At 46.1% G+C, this 13882-nt stretch overlaps 1 protein-coding gene across 2 annotated transcripts in view; it reads left to right on the forward strand.

Moving 5' to 3' along the window:
- Positions 1-11157, forward strand: part of LOC135054853 (oocyte zinc finger protein XlCOF8.4-like) — a 61113-nt gene extending 49956 nt beyond the window's left edge. For both annotated transcript variants that reach the window (XM_063958258.1, XM_063958257.1), the window contains 2 exons: positions 720-889; positions 9132-11157. In XM_063958258.1, coding sequence (XP_063814328.1) covers positions 9176-11080 — 1905 coding nt within the window. In that variant the 5' untranslated portion in view covers positions 720-889; positions 9132-9175 and the 3' untranslated portion in view covers positions 11081-11157. The remainder of the gene's footprint in view (positions 1-719; positions 890-9131) is intronic.
- Positions 11158-13882: the final 2725 nt, after the last annotated feature.

Genomic DNA, 13882 nt, shown 5'->3' on the forward strand with positions numbered 1-13882 from the left:
TATATTAAACAAAGTTTGTGTACATTGAGCCATCAAAAAACAAAGGTTTCACTATCTCACTCTCACTCAAAAAAGTCTGCATTACGGAATATTCCGTATTTCGTGTGTGTATATATATATATATATATATATATATATATATATATCTTATTAACCGTGGCCACTAGCTTTCTCATGCACCCCTGTGTGGACTTTATTATCCTGAACCTGTCTCAGCTGTTCCTTAGCAATCATCTTTGAGCCAGTGCAATAGGTGACTAGTGTGCCTTTAAAAGCCATAAAGTCTGTGGCAGGTACACATTAAATCTAGCAGGCAGATGATGTGTTTAACAGCTGTGAAGTAGTCAGGTTTTAAGACTCTGTGATAGTGTAGGACCTGCATGAAGGTGGGGTACCTTGAAAATCGGTATGCAGGCTTCCGTGCATTGGCCAATCCACCAACTAAACCCCCATCATTTATTTATTGAATTGTTGAGGATAAGTGAGTTTACTTTGGTGAGTGCTGGGTTCTTTGTTTGTGTATATATATATATATATATATATATATATATATATTTATTTAATTCAATATACTGCTAAATCTGTGCACACAATAATGTAATAATTGAGCTGTATTATACCATATCACTGGATTCATCATATAGTGTAATAAACACACACAGCATGTAAATAACCGATTTACACTATATAATATATTAATATCACTAATATCTTTGCAGCAAAACTGTGATTGGCAGCGCTTAAGGATTCCGCCAGAGTAGGATGGAGCTATGACCTCTCAGCTTGGCTATGAGAACATTGGAGATCCATTTAGTGAAGGACAATTTCAGTCACATGGAGGTGGTGGAAGCCTGATTGCAGCGGGTCAGCGGGCGCGTCAATGCAATAGGTAAGGAAGAGCAGGCTATTGGCAGCAGGAGCTCAGTGCTCAACAATATAACTGCTGATACCAGCACGTATGTGTGAGGGAAGGTCATTGCATGTACAGTGATACCCATTTTCCACCTAAATCCTGGATCTGTCCCAGATTTGTGAACATTGTTTCAACCTGGGTCAGATCTTGTACAGACCCCGCTTACACTGCCTGACCTGGGTTACTCCCAGGTCGTCGCTATTTACACTGTACACGGGTGCAGTGTTTCTGTTTTTGCCGACACTTTGAGATGACATCATCTCCAAGCGCCGGTGAGGCGGCTCTGCCTATTGTTTTCGTGGGACTTAAGCTGAATGATCCGGGTCACCCTTTTCCACTGCCCTGTTACCCGGGCCCAACCCTGCTTGCTACCCGGCTTGTATTCCTGGGCAACTGAACACGGAAGGGGGGGTATTTTTTGGGGGACCATTTTCCACTGAGTTGCGGCCCGGGTTAACCCAGTAAAAACCTGTGTTTTAGCGGAAAAGGGGTATTAGAGAGCTAAGTGGCCAAGTTGTTGCAGAACTGGGAGGTTGCATGTTTTGGCAGACCGATGAGAAGAGAAAGATTGCATGATCTTCAATGGAGGAGAAGGAGAGGGGGTTTTAGGGAAGGTGGGGAGAGCAGGATGCCTGTTCCCCACCCTATTACCCAGTCTGTGGGACAGATTCAATTATACACAAGCTGCATGTAAACACTACTATGTCATATAATGGTTATTTATGCCCTTATATTTATCAATGAGTGGTAAATTTCACTGTGAGTGATAAATTTCACCAACCAACCAGCTCCTGTCATATTTCAAACACAGCCTGTGACATGGAAGTTATGAGCTGATTGGCTGGTGTAATTTATCACTCACAGTGAAATTTATCACTCATTTTCTTCTATGATCTGTTTTCCTATTGCTTACCAGTATTTAGTCGCACGGGCTCCAAATACGGATGGTTTTCCAAACGCAGTGCCAATGCGACTAGATGTGCGGCTTCATGTGTGTGCATCACACCTCTCACTTTCTGTGCGTGAGGGTTTGTTGTGTTCATTAGTCTCGGCAAGATGCATCTACTTTTGGACTTGTATGCAACTCAGAAAGAGGCTCTGTGTGCCCGTTTAGTGCCTTTTGTTTTGTTAAGACGTTGTTCCACGTGATTTATTATTTTTTAAACATGTTTTTTTATTGAATCATCACATGTATAATAAAATATGCAGTACTATTATATAGTAGCAGTGAACATTTGTTCCCAAAAACCGTAGGAACAACAGAAATGTCAATTATAGCTCTAACAATGGTCGTAGAAAAGCTGCATAGGATGCCCCACACTTAGGGAAAGAACTTGTATCTGACAATCCCATCAAGAACCTGCGGTGGGGGGAGAAACCCATTGTGATAGAGGGATGCAGTGTATTTACCTACAATCAAAATCCCGACGGTCAAAATAAGGACAACCATTGACCGATAGTCAAAATCCCGCCATGGTCAAATCCAGACAAGGTCATAATACCAACATTTAAAATGTCGACAGGTCAAAAAGTCGACATGAGTTTTTCATTATTTCTCTGACGTCCTAAGTGGATGCTGGGGACTCCGTCAGGACCATGGGGAATAGCGGCTCCGCAGGAGACAGGGCACAAAAGTAAAAGCTTTAGGATCAGGTGGTGTGCACTGGCTCCTCCCCCTATGACCCTCCTCCAAGCCTCAGTTAGGTTTTTGTGCCCGGCCGAGAAGGGTGCAATCTAGGTGGCTCTCCTAAAGAGCTGCTTAGAGTAAAAGTTTTATTAGGTTTTTTATTTTCAGTGAGTCCTGCTGGCAACAGGCTCACTGCAACGAGGGACTTAGGGGAGAAGAAGTGAACTCACCTGCGTGCAGGATGGATTGGCTTCTTAGGCTACTGGACACTAGCTCCAGAGGGACGATCACAGGTACAGCCTGGATGGGTCACCGGAGCCGCCCCGCCGACCCCCTTGCAGATGCTGAAGAGAGAAGAGGTCCAGAAATCGGCGGCTGAAGACTTCTCAGTCTTCATGAGGTAGCGCACAGCACTGCAGCTGTGCGCCATTGCTCTCAGCACACTTCACACCAACGGTCACTGAGGGTGCAGGGCGCTGGGGGGGGCGCCCTGGGCAGCAATGAAAGTACCTATACTAGCTAAAAATACATCACATATAGCCTCTGGGGCTATATGGATGTATTTAACCCCTGCCAGGTTGTCAGAAAAACGGGAGAAGAAGCCCGCCGAAAAGGGGGCGGGGCCTATTCTCCTCAGCACACAGCGCCATTTTCCCTCACAGAACTGCTGGAGGGAAGGCTCCCAGGCTCTCCCCTGCACTGCACTACAGAAACAGGGTTAAAACAGAGAGGGGGGGCACTTATTTGGCGATATGATTATATATTAAGATGCTATAAGGGAAAACACTTATATAAAGGTTGTCCCTGTATAATTATAGCGTTTTGGTGTGTGCTGGCAAACTCCCTCTGTCTCCCCAAAGGGCTAGTGGGGTCCTGTCCTCTATCAGAGCATTCCCTGTGTGTGTGCTGTGTGTCGGTACTTGTGTGTCGACATGTATGAGGACGATGTTGGTGAGGAGGCGGAGCAATTGCCTGTAATGGTGATGTCACTCTCTAGGGAGTCGACACCGGAATGGATGGCTTATTTAGGGAATTATGTGATAATGTCAACACGCTGCAAGGTCGGTTGACGACATGAGACGGCCGGCAAACAAATTAGTACCTGTCCAGGCGTCTAAAACACCGTCAGGGGCTTTAAAACGCCCATTTACCTCAGTCGGTCGACACAGACACGGACACTGACTCCAGTGTCGACGGTGAAGAAACAAACGTATTTTCCTTTAGGGCCACACGTTACATGTTAAGGGCAATGAAGGAGGTGTTACATATTTCTGATACTACAAGTACCACAAAAAAGGGTATTCTGTGGGGTGTGAAAAAACTACCTGAAGTTTTTCCTGAATCAGATAAATTAAATGAAGGCGCTCACACGCTTATCACAAGTGGCGTTACCGTCTCCAGATACGGCCGCCCTCAAGGAGCCAGCTGATAGGAGGCTGGAAAATATCCTAAAAAGTATATACACACATACTGGTGTTATACTGCGACCAGCGATCGCCTCAGCCTGGATGTGCAGCGCTGGGGTGGCTTGGTCGGATTCCCTGACTGAAAATATTGATACCCTTGACAGGGACAGTATTTTATTGACTATAGAGCATTTAAAGGATGCATTTCTATATATGCGAGATGCACAGAGGGATATTTGCACTCTGGCATCAAGAGTAGGTGCGATGTCCATATCTGCCAGAAGATGTTTATGGACACGACAGTGGTCAGGTGATGCAAATTCCAAACGGCACATGGAAGTATTGCCGTATAAAGGAGAGGAGTTATTTGGGGTCGGTCCATCGGACCTGGTGGCCACGGCAACAGCTGGAAAATCCACCTTTTTTACCCCAAGTCACATCTCAGCAGAAAAAGACACCGTCTTTTCAGCCTCAGTCCTTTCGTCCCCATAAGGGCAAGCGGGCAAAAGGCCAGTCATATCTGCCCAGGGATAGAGGAAAGGGAAGAAGACTGCAGCAGGCAGCCCATTCCCAGGAACAGAAGCCCTCCACCGCTTCTACCAAGTCCTCAGCATGACGCTGGGGCCGTACAAGCGGACTCAGGTGCGGTGGGGGGTCGTCTCAAGAGTTTCAGCACGCAGTGGGCTCACTCGCAAGTGGACCCCTGGAGCCTACAAGTAGTATCCCAGGGGTACAGATTGGAAATTCGAGACGTCTCCCCCTCGCAGGTTCCTGAAGTCTGCTTTACCAACGTCTCCCTCCGACAGGGAGGCAGTATTGGAAACAATTCACAAGCTGTATTCCCAGCAGGTGATAATCAAAGTACCCCTCCTACAACAAGGAAAGGGGTATTATTCCACACTATATTGTGGTACTGAAGCCAGACGGCTCGGTGAGACCTATTCTAAATCTGAAATATTTGAACACTTACATACAAAGGTTCAAATCAAGATGGAGTCACTCAGAGCAGTGATAGCGAACCAGGAAGAAGGGGACTATATGGTGTCCCTGGACATCAGGGATGCTTACCTCCATGTCCAAATTTGCCCTTCTCACCAAGGGTACCTCAGGTTCGTGGTACAGAACTGTCACTATCAGTTTCAGACGCTGCCGTTTGGATTGTCCACGGCACCCCGGGTCTTTACCAAGGTAATGACCGAAATGATGATTCTTCTTCAAAGAAAATGGACGATTTCCTGATAAGGGCAAGGTCCAGAGAACAGTTGGAGGTCGGAGTAGCACTATCTCAAGTAGTTCTACGACAGCACGGGTGGATTCTAAATATTCCAAAATCGCAGCTGTTTCCGACGACACGTCTGCTGTTCCTAGGGATGATTCTGGACACAGTCCAGAAAAGGGGTGTTTCTCCCGGAGAAGAAAGCCAGGGAGTTATCCGAGCTAGTCAGGAACCTCCTAAAACCAGGAAAAGTGTCAGTGCATCATTGCACAAGGGTCCTGGGAAAAATGGTGGCTTCTTACGAAGCGATTCCATTCGGCAGATTTCACGCAAGAACCTTTCAGTGGGATCTGCTGGACAAATGGTCCGGATCGCATCTTCAGATGCATCAGCGGATAACCCTGTCTCCAAGGACAAGGGTGTTTCTTCTGCGGTGGCTGCAGAGTGCTCATCTATTAAAGGGCCGCAGATTCGGCATTCAGGACTGGGTCCTGGTGACCACGGATGCCAGCCTGAGAGGCTGGGGAGCAGTCACACAAGGAAAAATTTTTCCAGGGAGTGTGATATAGTCTGGAGACTTCTCTCCACATAAATATACTGGAGCTAAGGGCAATTTACAATGCTCTAAGCTTAGCAAGACCTCTGCTTCAAGGTCAGCCGGTATTGATCCAGTGGGACAACATCACGGCAGTCGCCCACGTAAACAGACAGGGCGGCACAAGAAGCAGGAGGGCAATGGCAGAAACTGCAAGGATTCTTCGCTGGGCGGAAAATCATGTGATAACACTGTCAGCAGTGTTCATTCCGGGAGTGGACAACTGGGAAGCAGACTTCCTCAGCAGGCACGACCTCCACCCGGGAGAGTGGGGACTTCATCGGGAAGTCTTCCACATGATTGTGAACCGTTGGGAAAGACCAAAGGTGGACATGATGGCGTCCCGCCTGAACAAAAAACTGGACAGGTATTGCGCCAGGTCAAGAGACCCTCAGGCAATAGCTGTGGACGTTCTGGTAACACCGTGGGTGTACCAGTCGGTGTATGTGTTCCCTTCTCTGCTTCTCATACCCAAGGTACTGAGAATTATAAGACGTAGAGAAGTAAGAACTATACTCGTGGCTCCGGATTGGCCAAGAAGGACTTGGTACCCGGAACTTCAAGAAATGCTCACAGAGGACTCATGGCCTCTGCCGCTAAGAAGGGACTTGCTTCAGCAAGTACCATGTCTGTTCCAAGACTTACCGCGGCTGCGTTTGACGGCATGGCGGTGGAACGCCGGATCCTAAGGGAAAAAGGCATTCCGGAAGAGGTCATTCCTACCCTGGTCAAAGCCAGGAAGGAGGTGACCGCACAACATTATCACCACATGTGGCGAAAATATGTTGCGTGGTGTGAGGCCAGGAAGGCCCCACGAAGAAATTTCAACTTGGTCGATTCCTGCATTTCCTGCAAACAGGAGTGTCTATGGGCCTCAAATTGGGGTCCATTAGGGTTCAAATTTCGGCCCTGTCAATTTTCTTCCAGAAAAGATTGGCTTCAGTTCCTGAAGTCCAGAAGTTTGTCAAGGGAGTACTGCATATACAACCCCCTTTTGTGCCTCCAGTGGCACTGTGGGATCTCAACGTAGTTCTGGGATTCCTCAAATCACTTTGGTTTAAACCGCTCAAATCTGTGGATTTGAAATATCTCACATGGAAAGTGACCATGCTGTTGGCCCTGGCCTCGGCCAGGCGAGTGTCAGAATTGGCGGCTTTGTCTCACAAAGCCCATATCTGATTGTCCATTCGGACAGGGCAGAGCTGCGGACTCGTCCCCAGTTTCTCCCTAAGGTGGTGTCAGCGTTTCACCTGCACCAGCTTATTGTGGTACCTGCGGCTACTAGGGACTTGGAGGACTCCAAGTTGCTGGATGTTGTCAGGGCCCTGAAAATATAGGTTCCAGGACGGCTGGAGTCAGGAAAACTGACTTGCTGTTATCCTGTAGGCACCCAAAAAACTGGGTGCTCTTGCTTCTAAGCAGACGATTGCTAGTTGGATGTGTAGTACAATTCAGCTTGCACATTCTGTGGCAGGCCTGCCACAGCCAAAATATGTAAATGCCCATTCCACAAGGAAGGTGGGCTCATCTTGGGCGGCTGCCCGAGGGGTCTCGGCTTTACAACTTTGCCGAGCTGCTACTTGGTCAGGGGCACACCCTGGCTGAGGAGGACCTGGAGTTCTCTCTTTCGGTGCTGCAGAGTCATCCGCACTCTCCCGCCCGTTTGGGAGCTTTGGTATAATCCCCATGGTCCTGACGGAGTCCCCAGCATCCACTTAGGACGTCAGAGAAAATAAGAATTTACTTACCGATAATTCTATTTCTCGTAGTCCGTAGTGGATGCTGGGCGCCCATCCCAAGTGCGGATTGTCTGCAATACTTGTACATAGTTATTGTTACAAAAATCGGGTTATTATTGTTGTGAGCCATCTTTTCAGAGGCTCCGCTGTTATCATGCTGTTAACTGGGTTCAGATCACAGGTTGTACAGTGTGATTGGTGTGGCTGGTATGAGTCTTACCCGGGATTCAAAATCCTTCCTTATTGTGTACGCTCGTCCGGGCACAGTATCCTAACTGAGGCTTGGAGGAGGGTCATAGGGGGAGGAGCCAGTGCACACCACCTGATCCTAAAGCTTTTACTTTTGTGCCCTGTCTCCTGCGGAGCCGCTATTCCCCATGGTCCTGACGGAGTCCCCAGCATCCACTACGGACTACGAGAAATAGAATTATCGGTAAGTAAATTCTTATTTTTTTCATTGAAACCAACTTGTTCATACTTTACCAGCCCAGTGGACCTGGAGGTGGAATATAATAGTGTGCCGAGCACAGCGAGGCACCGTGCTCACTGCGAGCGCAGTGAGGGGACGCGGTACAGTTATCCGGTGTCCATGTCGACATACACACCAAGAAAAACAATGAAAAACTTGTGTTGACTTTTTGACCTGTCGTGATTTTGACCTTTTCACTATTTTAAATGTCGGGACTTTGACCTTGTTGGTATTTTGACCGTCGGTCAACTGTTGTCGGTATTTTGACCGTCGGGATTTTGATTGTAGGTATTTCATACTAAACCCGTGATAGATGTTCTAGAACATTTTTCTGTGCATTATAGATGAGAGCACCGACTGGGAATAGAGTAGTGATTGCAATAGATTTTCCATGATAATATGGGGGAATACAGTACACCATGAAGATAGACCTGTAGATATGATCCAATGGAGTTAGGAGAAAGGTCTAGCCCAGGCATTCCCAACCGCGGTCCTCAAGGCACACCAACAGTGCAGGTTTTAGGGATATCCAGGCTTCAGCACAGATGGTTAAATCAAAATAACTGAGGTACTAATTAAGTCACCTGTGTTCAAGCCTGGATATCACTAAAACCAGGACTGTTGGTGTTCCTTGAGGACCGAGGTTGGGAAACACTGGTCTAGCCAATAATAAATCAAAGGAATTGGACCAGTCCTCTGAGGAAAGAGCTCTTATCATGCAGCTCACATAGTGTTGTGCCTGATATAACACCAGAAAATAAAATCAAGGAAATTTATATTTATCTATTAACTCCTCCACTCATTTTCAATGTCAACCAATACTCCGACACATGGAATCGCCATGTCAGGCCACGATGAGAAAGGCGCAGAAGCCTCCCCATTTTGAAATTCGGGGTTTAAAAGTAATTGGCGAAAAAGAAGGTTGTGGCAATTGAAATTCCTGTGCTTCCTTGTAAAGTGCCAAACTCGCCACATAACCGTTAAAAGGGGATTCCTAATGATAGCCTCAGATAGTTCCTGTTTGTGAGAATAAAGAGACACCAATAGGCGTTGATCAGGTATGAAGGATTGGTCCAACTTCAAGTCAGTATAATTAAAGAGAGTTTTAATTTTTGTCAAATTACATTATATCACTGAAGAGTCTAACAAACATGTTTTTCTAACAGGTGGCTCTCTGGATAGACACGTCTGGTTTTGTGGTTTTGTAGTCATGGATCCAAATTCAAAGACTGAGACTACAGCACCCATCTCAGGTGAAGAAAGACACCTCACAGACACTGATTTGTATACACCCACATATCATACACAGTATACATCTACTCATATTAAGGAGGAATCAGTCTCATGTGATGGAGAAGACATCACACACACTGACATGTATACACCCACATATCATACACATTATACATCTACTCATATTAAGGAGGAATCAGTCTCATGTGATGGAGGAGACCTCACACACACTGACATGTCTACACCCAGATATCATACACAGTATACATCTACTCATATTAAGGAGGAATCCATCTCATGTGATGGAGGAGACCTGACACACACTGACATGTATACACCCACATATCATACACAGTATACACCTACTCATATTAAGGAGGAATCAGCCTCATGTGATGGAGGAGACCTGACACACACTGACATGTATACACCCACATATCATACACAGTATACACCTACTCATTTTAAGGAGGAATCAGCCTCATGTGACATAGGAGACCTCACACACACTGACATGTATACACCCACATATCATACACATTATACATCTACTCATATTAAGGAGGAATCAGCCTCATGTGATGGAGGAGACATCACACACACTGACATGTATACACCCACATATCATACACATTATACATCTACTCATATTAAGGAGGAATCAGCCTCATGTGATGGAGGAGACATCACACACACTGACATGTATACACCCACATATCATACACATTATACATCTACTCCTATTAAGGAGGAATCAGCCTCATGTGACGGAGGAGACCTCACACACACTGACATGTATACACCCACAGGTCATACACAGTATACATCTACTCATATTAAGGAGGAATCAGTCTCATGTGATGGAGGAGACCTCACACACACTGATATGTATACACCCACAGATCATACACAGTATACATCTACTCATATTATGGAGGAACCAGTCTCATCTGATGGAGAAGACCTCACACACACTGACATGTCTACACACACAGGTCATACACAGTATACAGCTACTCATATTAAGATGGAACCAGTCTCATGTGATGGAGGAGACATCACACACACTGACATGTATACCCCCACAGATCATACACCGTATACAGCTACTGATACTATGATGGAACCAGTCTCATGTGATGGAGGAGACATCACACACACTGACATGTATACACACACAGATCATACACAGTATACATCTACTCATATTAAAGGGGAATCCATTACAGGTCACATTAGTACAGGTCAAACTGTAGAAAAGAACGTGGATAGCACACTGAGCGAAATTGAAATCATTTACCAAATTCCTGCACCGTCCACTTTTGGTGACATCTCAAATCTCACTAAATATCAGAGAGCTCACTCTAAGAAGAAGATGCCACAATGTTCCGAGTGCGGAGAATATTTTCTGAGGAAAGTCCAACTTGTCATCCACCAAAGAACTCGCACAGGCCAGAACCCACGTGAGTGCCTCGAATGTGGGATAACTTTTCCGACCAGTTCTCAGCTTCTCATCCATCAGAGAGCTCACAGCGGGAGGAAGATATATGAATGCTCCGAGTGTGGGAAATGTTGGCCGGATAACGCCCAACTAGTCTTACATCGGAGAAGCCACACTGGGGAGAAACCGTTCCCTTGCCCAGAGTGCGGGAAGCGATTTCTGTGCAATAGTCACCTTGTCGTACATCAGAGAACGCACACAGGAGAGAAGCCATTTGTGTGTTCTGAGTGCGATAAACGTTTTGCCGTGAAAGAGTATTTACTACGACATGTAAGGACTCACACTGGGGAGATGCCATTTGCATGTAGTCGATGTGGAAAACGATTTAAACACAAGATATCGCTTGTTAATCACGAGTTTGTTCACAGAGATATGCAATGACTGATGTTCTCCATACGCGGGATACGGCTTGCTGAATAAAGAATTATATACTTGAAACGGTCTAAGGATTCCAGCTTGTTTGTCACATTCTATAACCGTTTCTCTCGGCCATGTACTATCCATTCTACTATATCTGTCGGTATCCGGACTCTGGGTCGTGTGTGGTGTGTCGGTACGTGTGTGTCGACATGTCTGAGGTAAAAGGCTCTTCTAAGGAAGAGATGGAGCGAATGTGTGTGTGAGTGGTGTCTCCATTGACAACGCCGACACCTGATTGGATATGTGAAATAAAGTTCTGAGGTAAATTTATTGCACAAAAGATTAGAGAACAGACAGTGAATCTACACAGGTCTGTCCCTATGTTGCAGAGACCTTCAGAGTCTCACAATGCTCACTATCCAAAATAATAGACACTGATATCGACACGGAGTCTGACTCCAGTGTCGACTACGATAATGCAAAGTTACAGCCAAAACTGGCAGAAAAGTATTCAATATATGATTATTGTAATAAAAAATGTTTTGCATATCACTGATGACTCATCTGTCCCTGACGCAAAGGTACACATGTTTAAGGGGAAGAAAGCTGAGGTAAATTTCCCTCCTCTCATGATGAAAAAGAGCGGGAATCTCCAGACAAGAAGCTGCAGCTTCCCAAAAAGAATTCTCAGGGAGTATCCTTTCCCTACTAGGGCCCGGATACGATGGGAATCTTCCCCTAGGGTGGACAAAGCTTTGTCACGTTTACCCAAAAGGTAGCGCTGACTTAACAGCTATCCTCAGGGATCCTGCAGATAGCTTGCAGTAAAAGTACTTTGAAGTCCATTTACACACATTCTGGTACACTACTCAGACCGGCGATTGTGTCGGCATGGGTTTATAGCACTGTAGCAGCGTGGACAGATACCTTATCAGCGGAGATTGAAACCCTAGATAAGGATACCATGGTATTGACCCTAGTATATGTGTATATATATATATATATATATATATATATATATATATATATATATATAATATATAAAAGATGCTGTCTTATATATATATATATATATATATATATATATATATATATAAAACATGCCCAAAGAGACATTAGTCTACTGGGTTCTAGAGTCAACGCTATGTCGATTTCTGCTAGAAGTGGAACATGCAATGGACAGGTGATGCCGACTAAAAGAGGCATATGGAAAGTTTACCTTACAAGGCTGAGGAATTGTGTGGAGAAGGGCTCTCGGACCTGGTCTCCACAGCTATAGCTGGTAATTCTGATCTTTTGCCTTATATTCCCTCACAGCCTAAGAAAGCACGGCATTATCAAATGCAGTCCTTTCGGTCGCAGAATAACAAGAAAGTACGAGGAGCGTCCTTTCTTACCAGAGGTAAGGGTACAGGGCACAGCTAGTTCCCAGGAACAGAAGTCCTCCCCGGCCTCTTCTACATCAAACGCATGATGCTGGAGCTCCGCTAAGGGAGTCCGCCCCAGTGGGAGCACGTCTTCGACTCTTCAGCCACATCTGAGTTCACTCACAGGTGGTTCCCGGGGCAATAAAAAATTGTTTCTCAGGGTTACAAGCTGGAATTCGAAAGGTGCGTCCTCGCCGGTTTTTCCTTATCGGACCTACTGGCTTCTTCCCCAGGAAGGGAGATAATATTAAATACAATTCACACATTGTATCTCCAACAGGTGGTGCTCAAGGTTCCCCTCCTGCAACAAGGAAGGCGATATGACTCAACCTTGGCTGTAGTCCCGAAACCATGCGGTTCGGTCCGACCTATTTTTTAAAATTAAAATCTCTGAACCTATACAGGAAAAGGTTCAAATTTAAAGTGGAATCGCCCAGAGCGATCATCGCCAGCCTGGAAGGGGGGGATTTGATGGTGTATCTAAACATAAAGGCTGCATACCTTCATGTTCCCATTTATCCACCCCATCAGGCTTACCTGACAATTGCGGTACAGGATTGTCATTACCAATTTCAGGGTAATTGGCGGAAATAATGGTGCTCCTACGCAAGCAAGGAGTCACAGTTGTCCCATACTTGGACGATCTCCTAATAAGGGCGAGATCAAAAGAGCAGTTGTTGAACAGCGTGTCACTTTCGCTGAAGGTGTCACAGCAACACGCCTGGATTCTCAATTTCCCGAGGTCACAGTTGGTTCCTATAACTCGTCTGCCCTTCTTGGGTATGATTCTGGATACAGACCAGAAATGGGTTTACCTTCAGATAGAGAAGGCCCAGGAACTCATGACTCTAGTCAGGGACCTATTGAAACCAAGACAGGTCTCAGTGCATCACTGCACTCGAGTCCTGGGAAAAACATTCCCTTCAGCAGGTTCCATGCGAGGACTTTCCAATGGGACCTACTGGACAAGTGGTCTGGGTCACATCTACAGATTCATCAGTTGATCACCCTATCCCCCAGGGCCAGGGTATCTCTCCTGTGGTGGCTGCAGAGTGTTCACCTTCTAGAGGGCCGCAGATTCGGCATTCAGGACTAGATCCTGGTGACCATGGACGCTAGCCTCCGAGGCTGGGGAGCAGTCACACAGGGAAGAAATTTCCAAGGTCTTTGGTCAAGTCAAGAGACTTGTCTTCACATCAACATATTGGAACTAAGGGCCATATACAACGCCCTACTTCAAGCGGAGATCTTTCTTCGCGACCAACCGGTTCTGATCCAGTCAGACAACTTCACCGCAGTAGCTCATGTAAACCGCCAAGGCGGCACAAGGAGCAGAGTGGCGATGGCGAAAGCCACCAGAATTCTTTGCTGGGCGGAGAATCATGTAAGAGAACTG

This window comes from Pseudophryne corroboree, chromosome 3 (assembly GCF_028390025.1).
Source record: "Pseudophryne corroboree isolate aPseCor3 chromosome 3, aPseCor3.hap2, whole genome shotgun sequence".
In the NCBI taxonomy this organism is placed as follows: Eukaryota; Metazoa; Chordata; class Amphibia; order Anura; family Myobatrachidae; genus Pseudophryne; species Pseudophryne corroboree.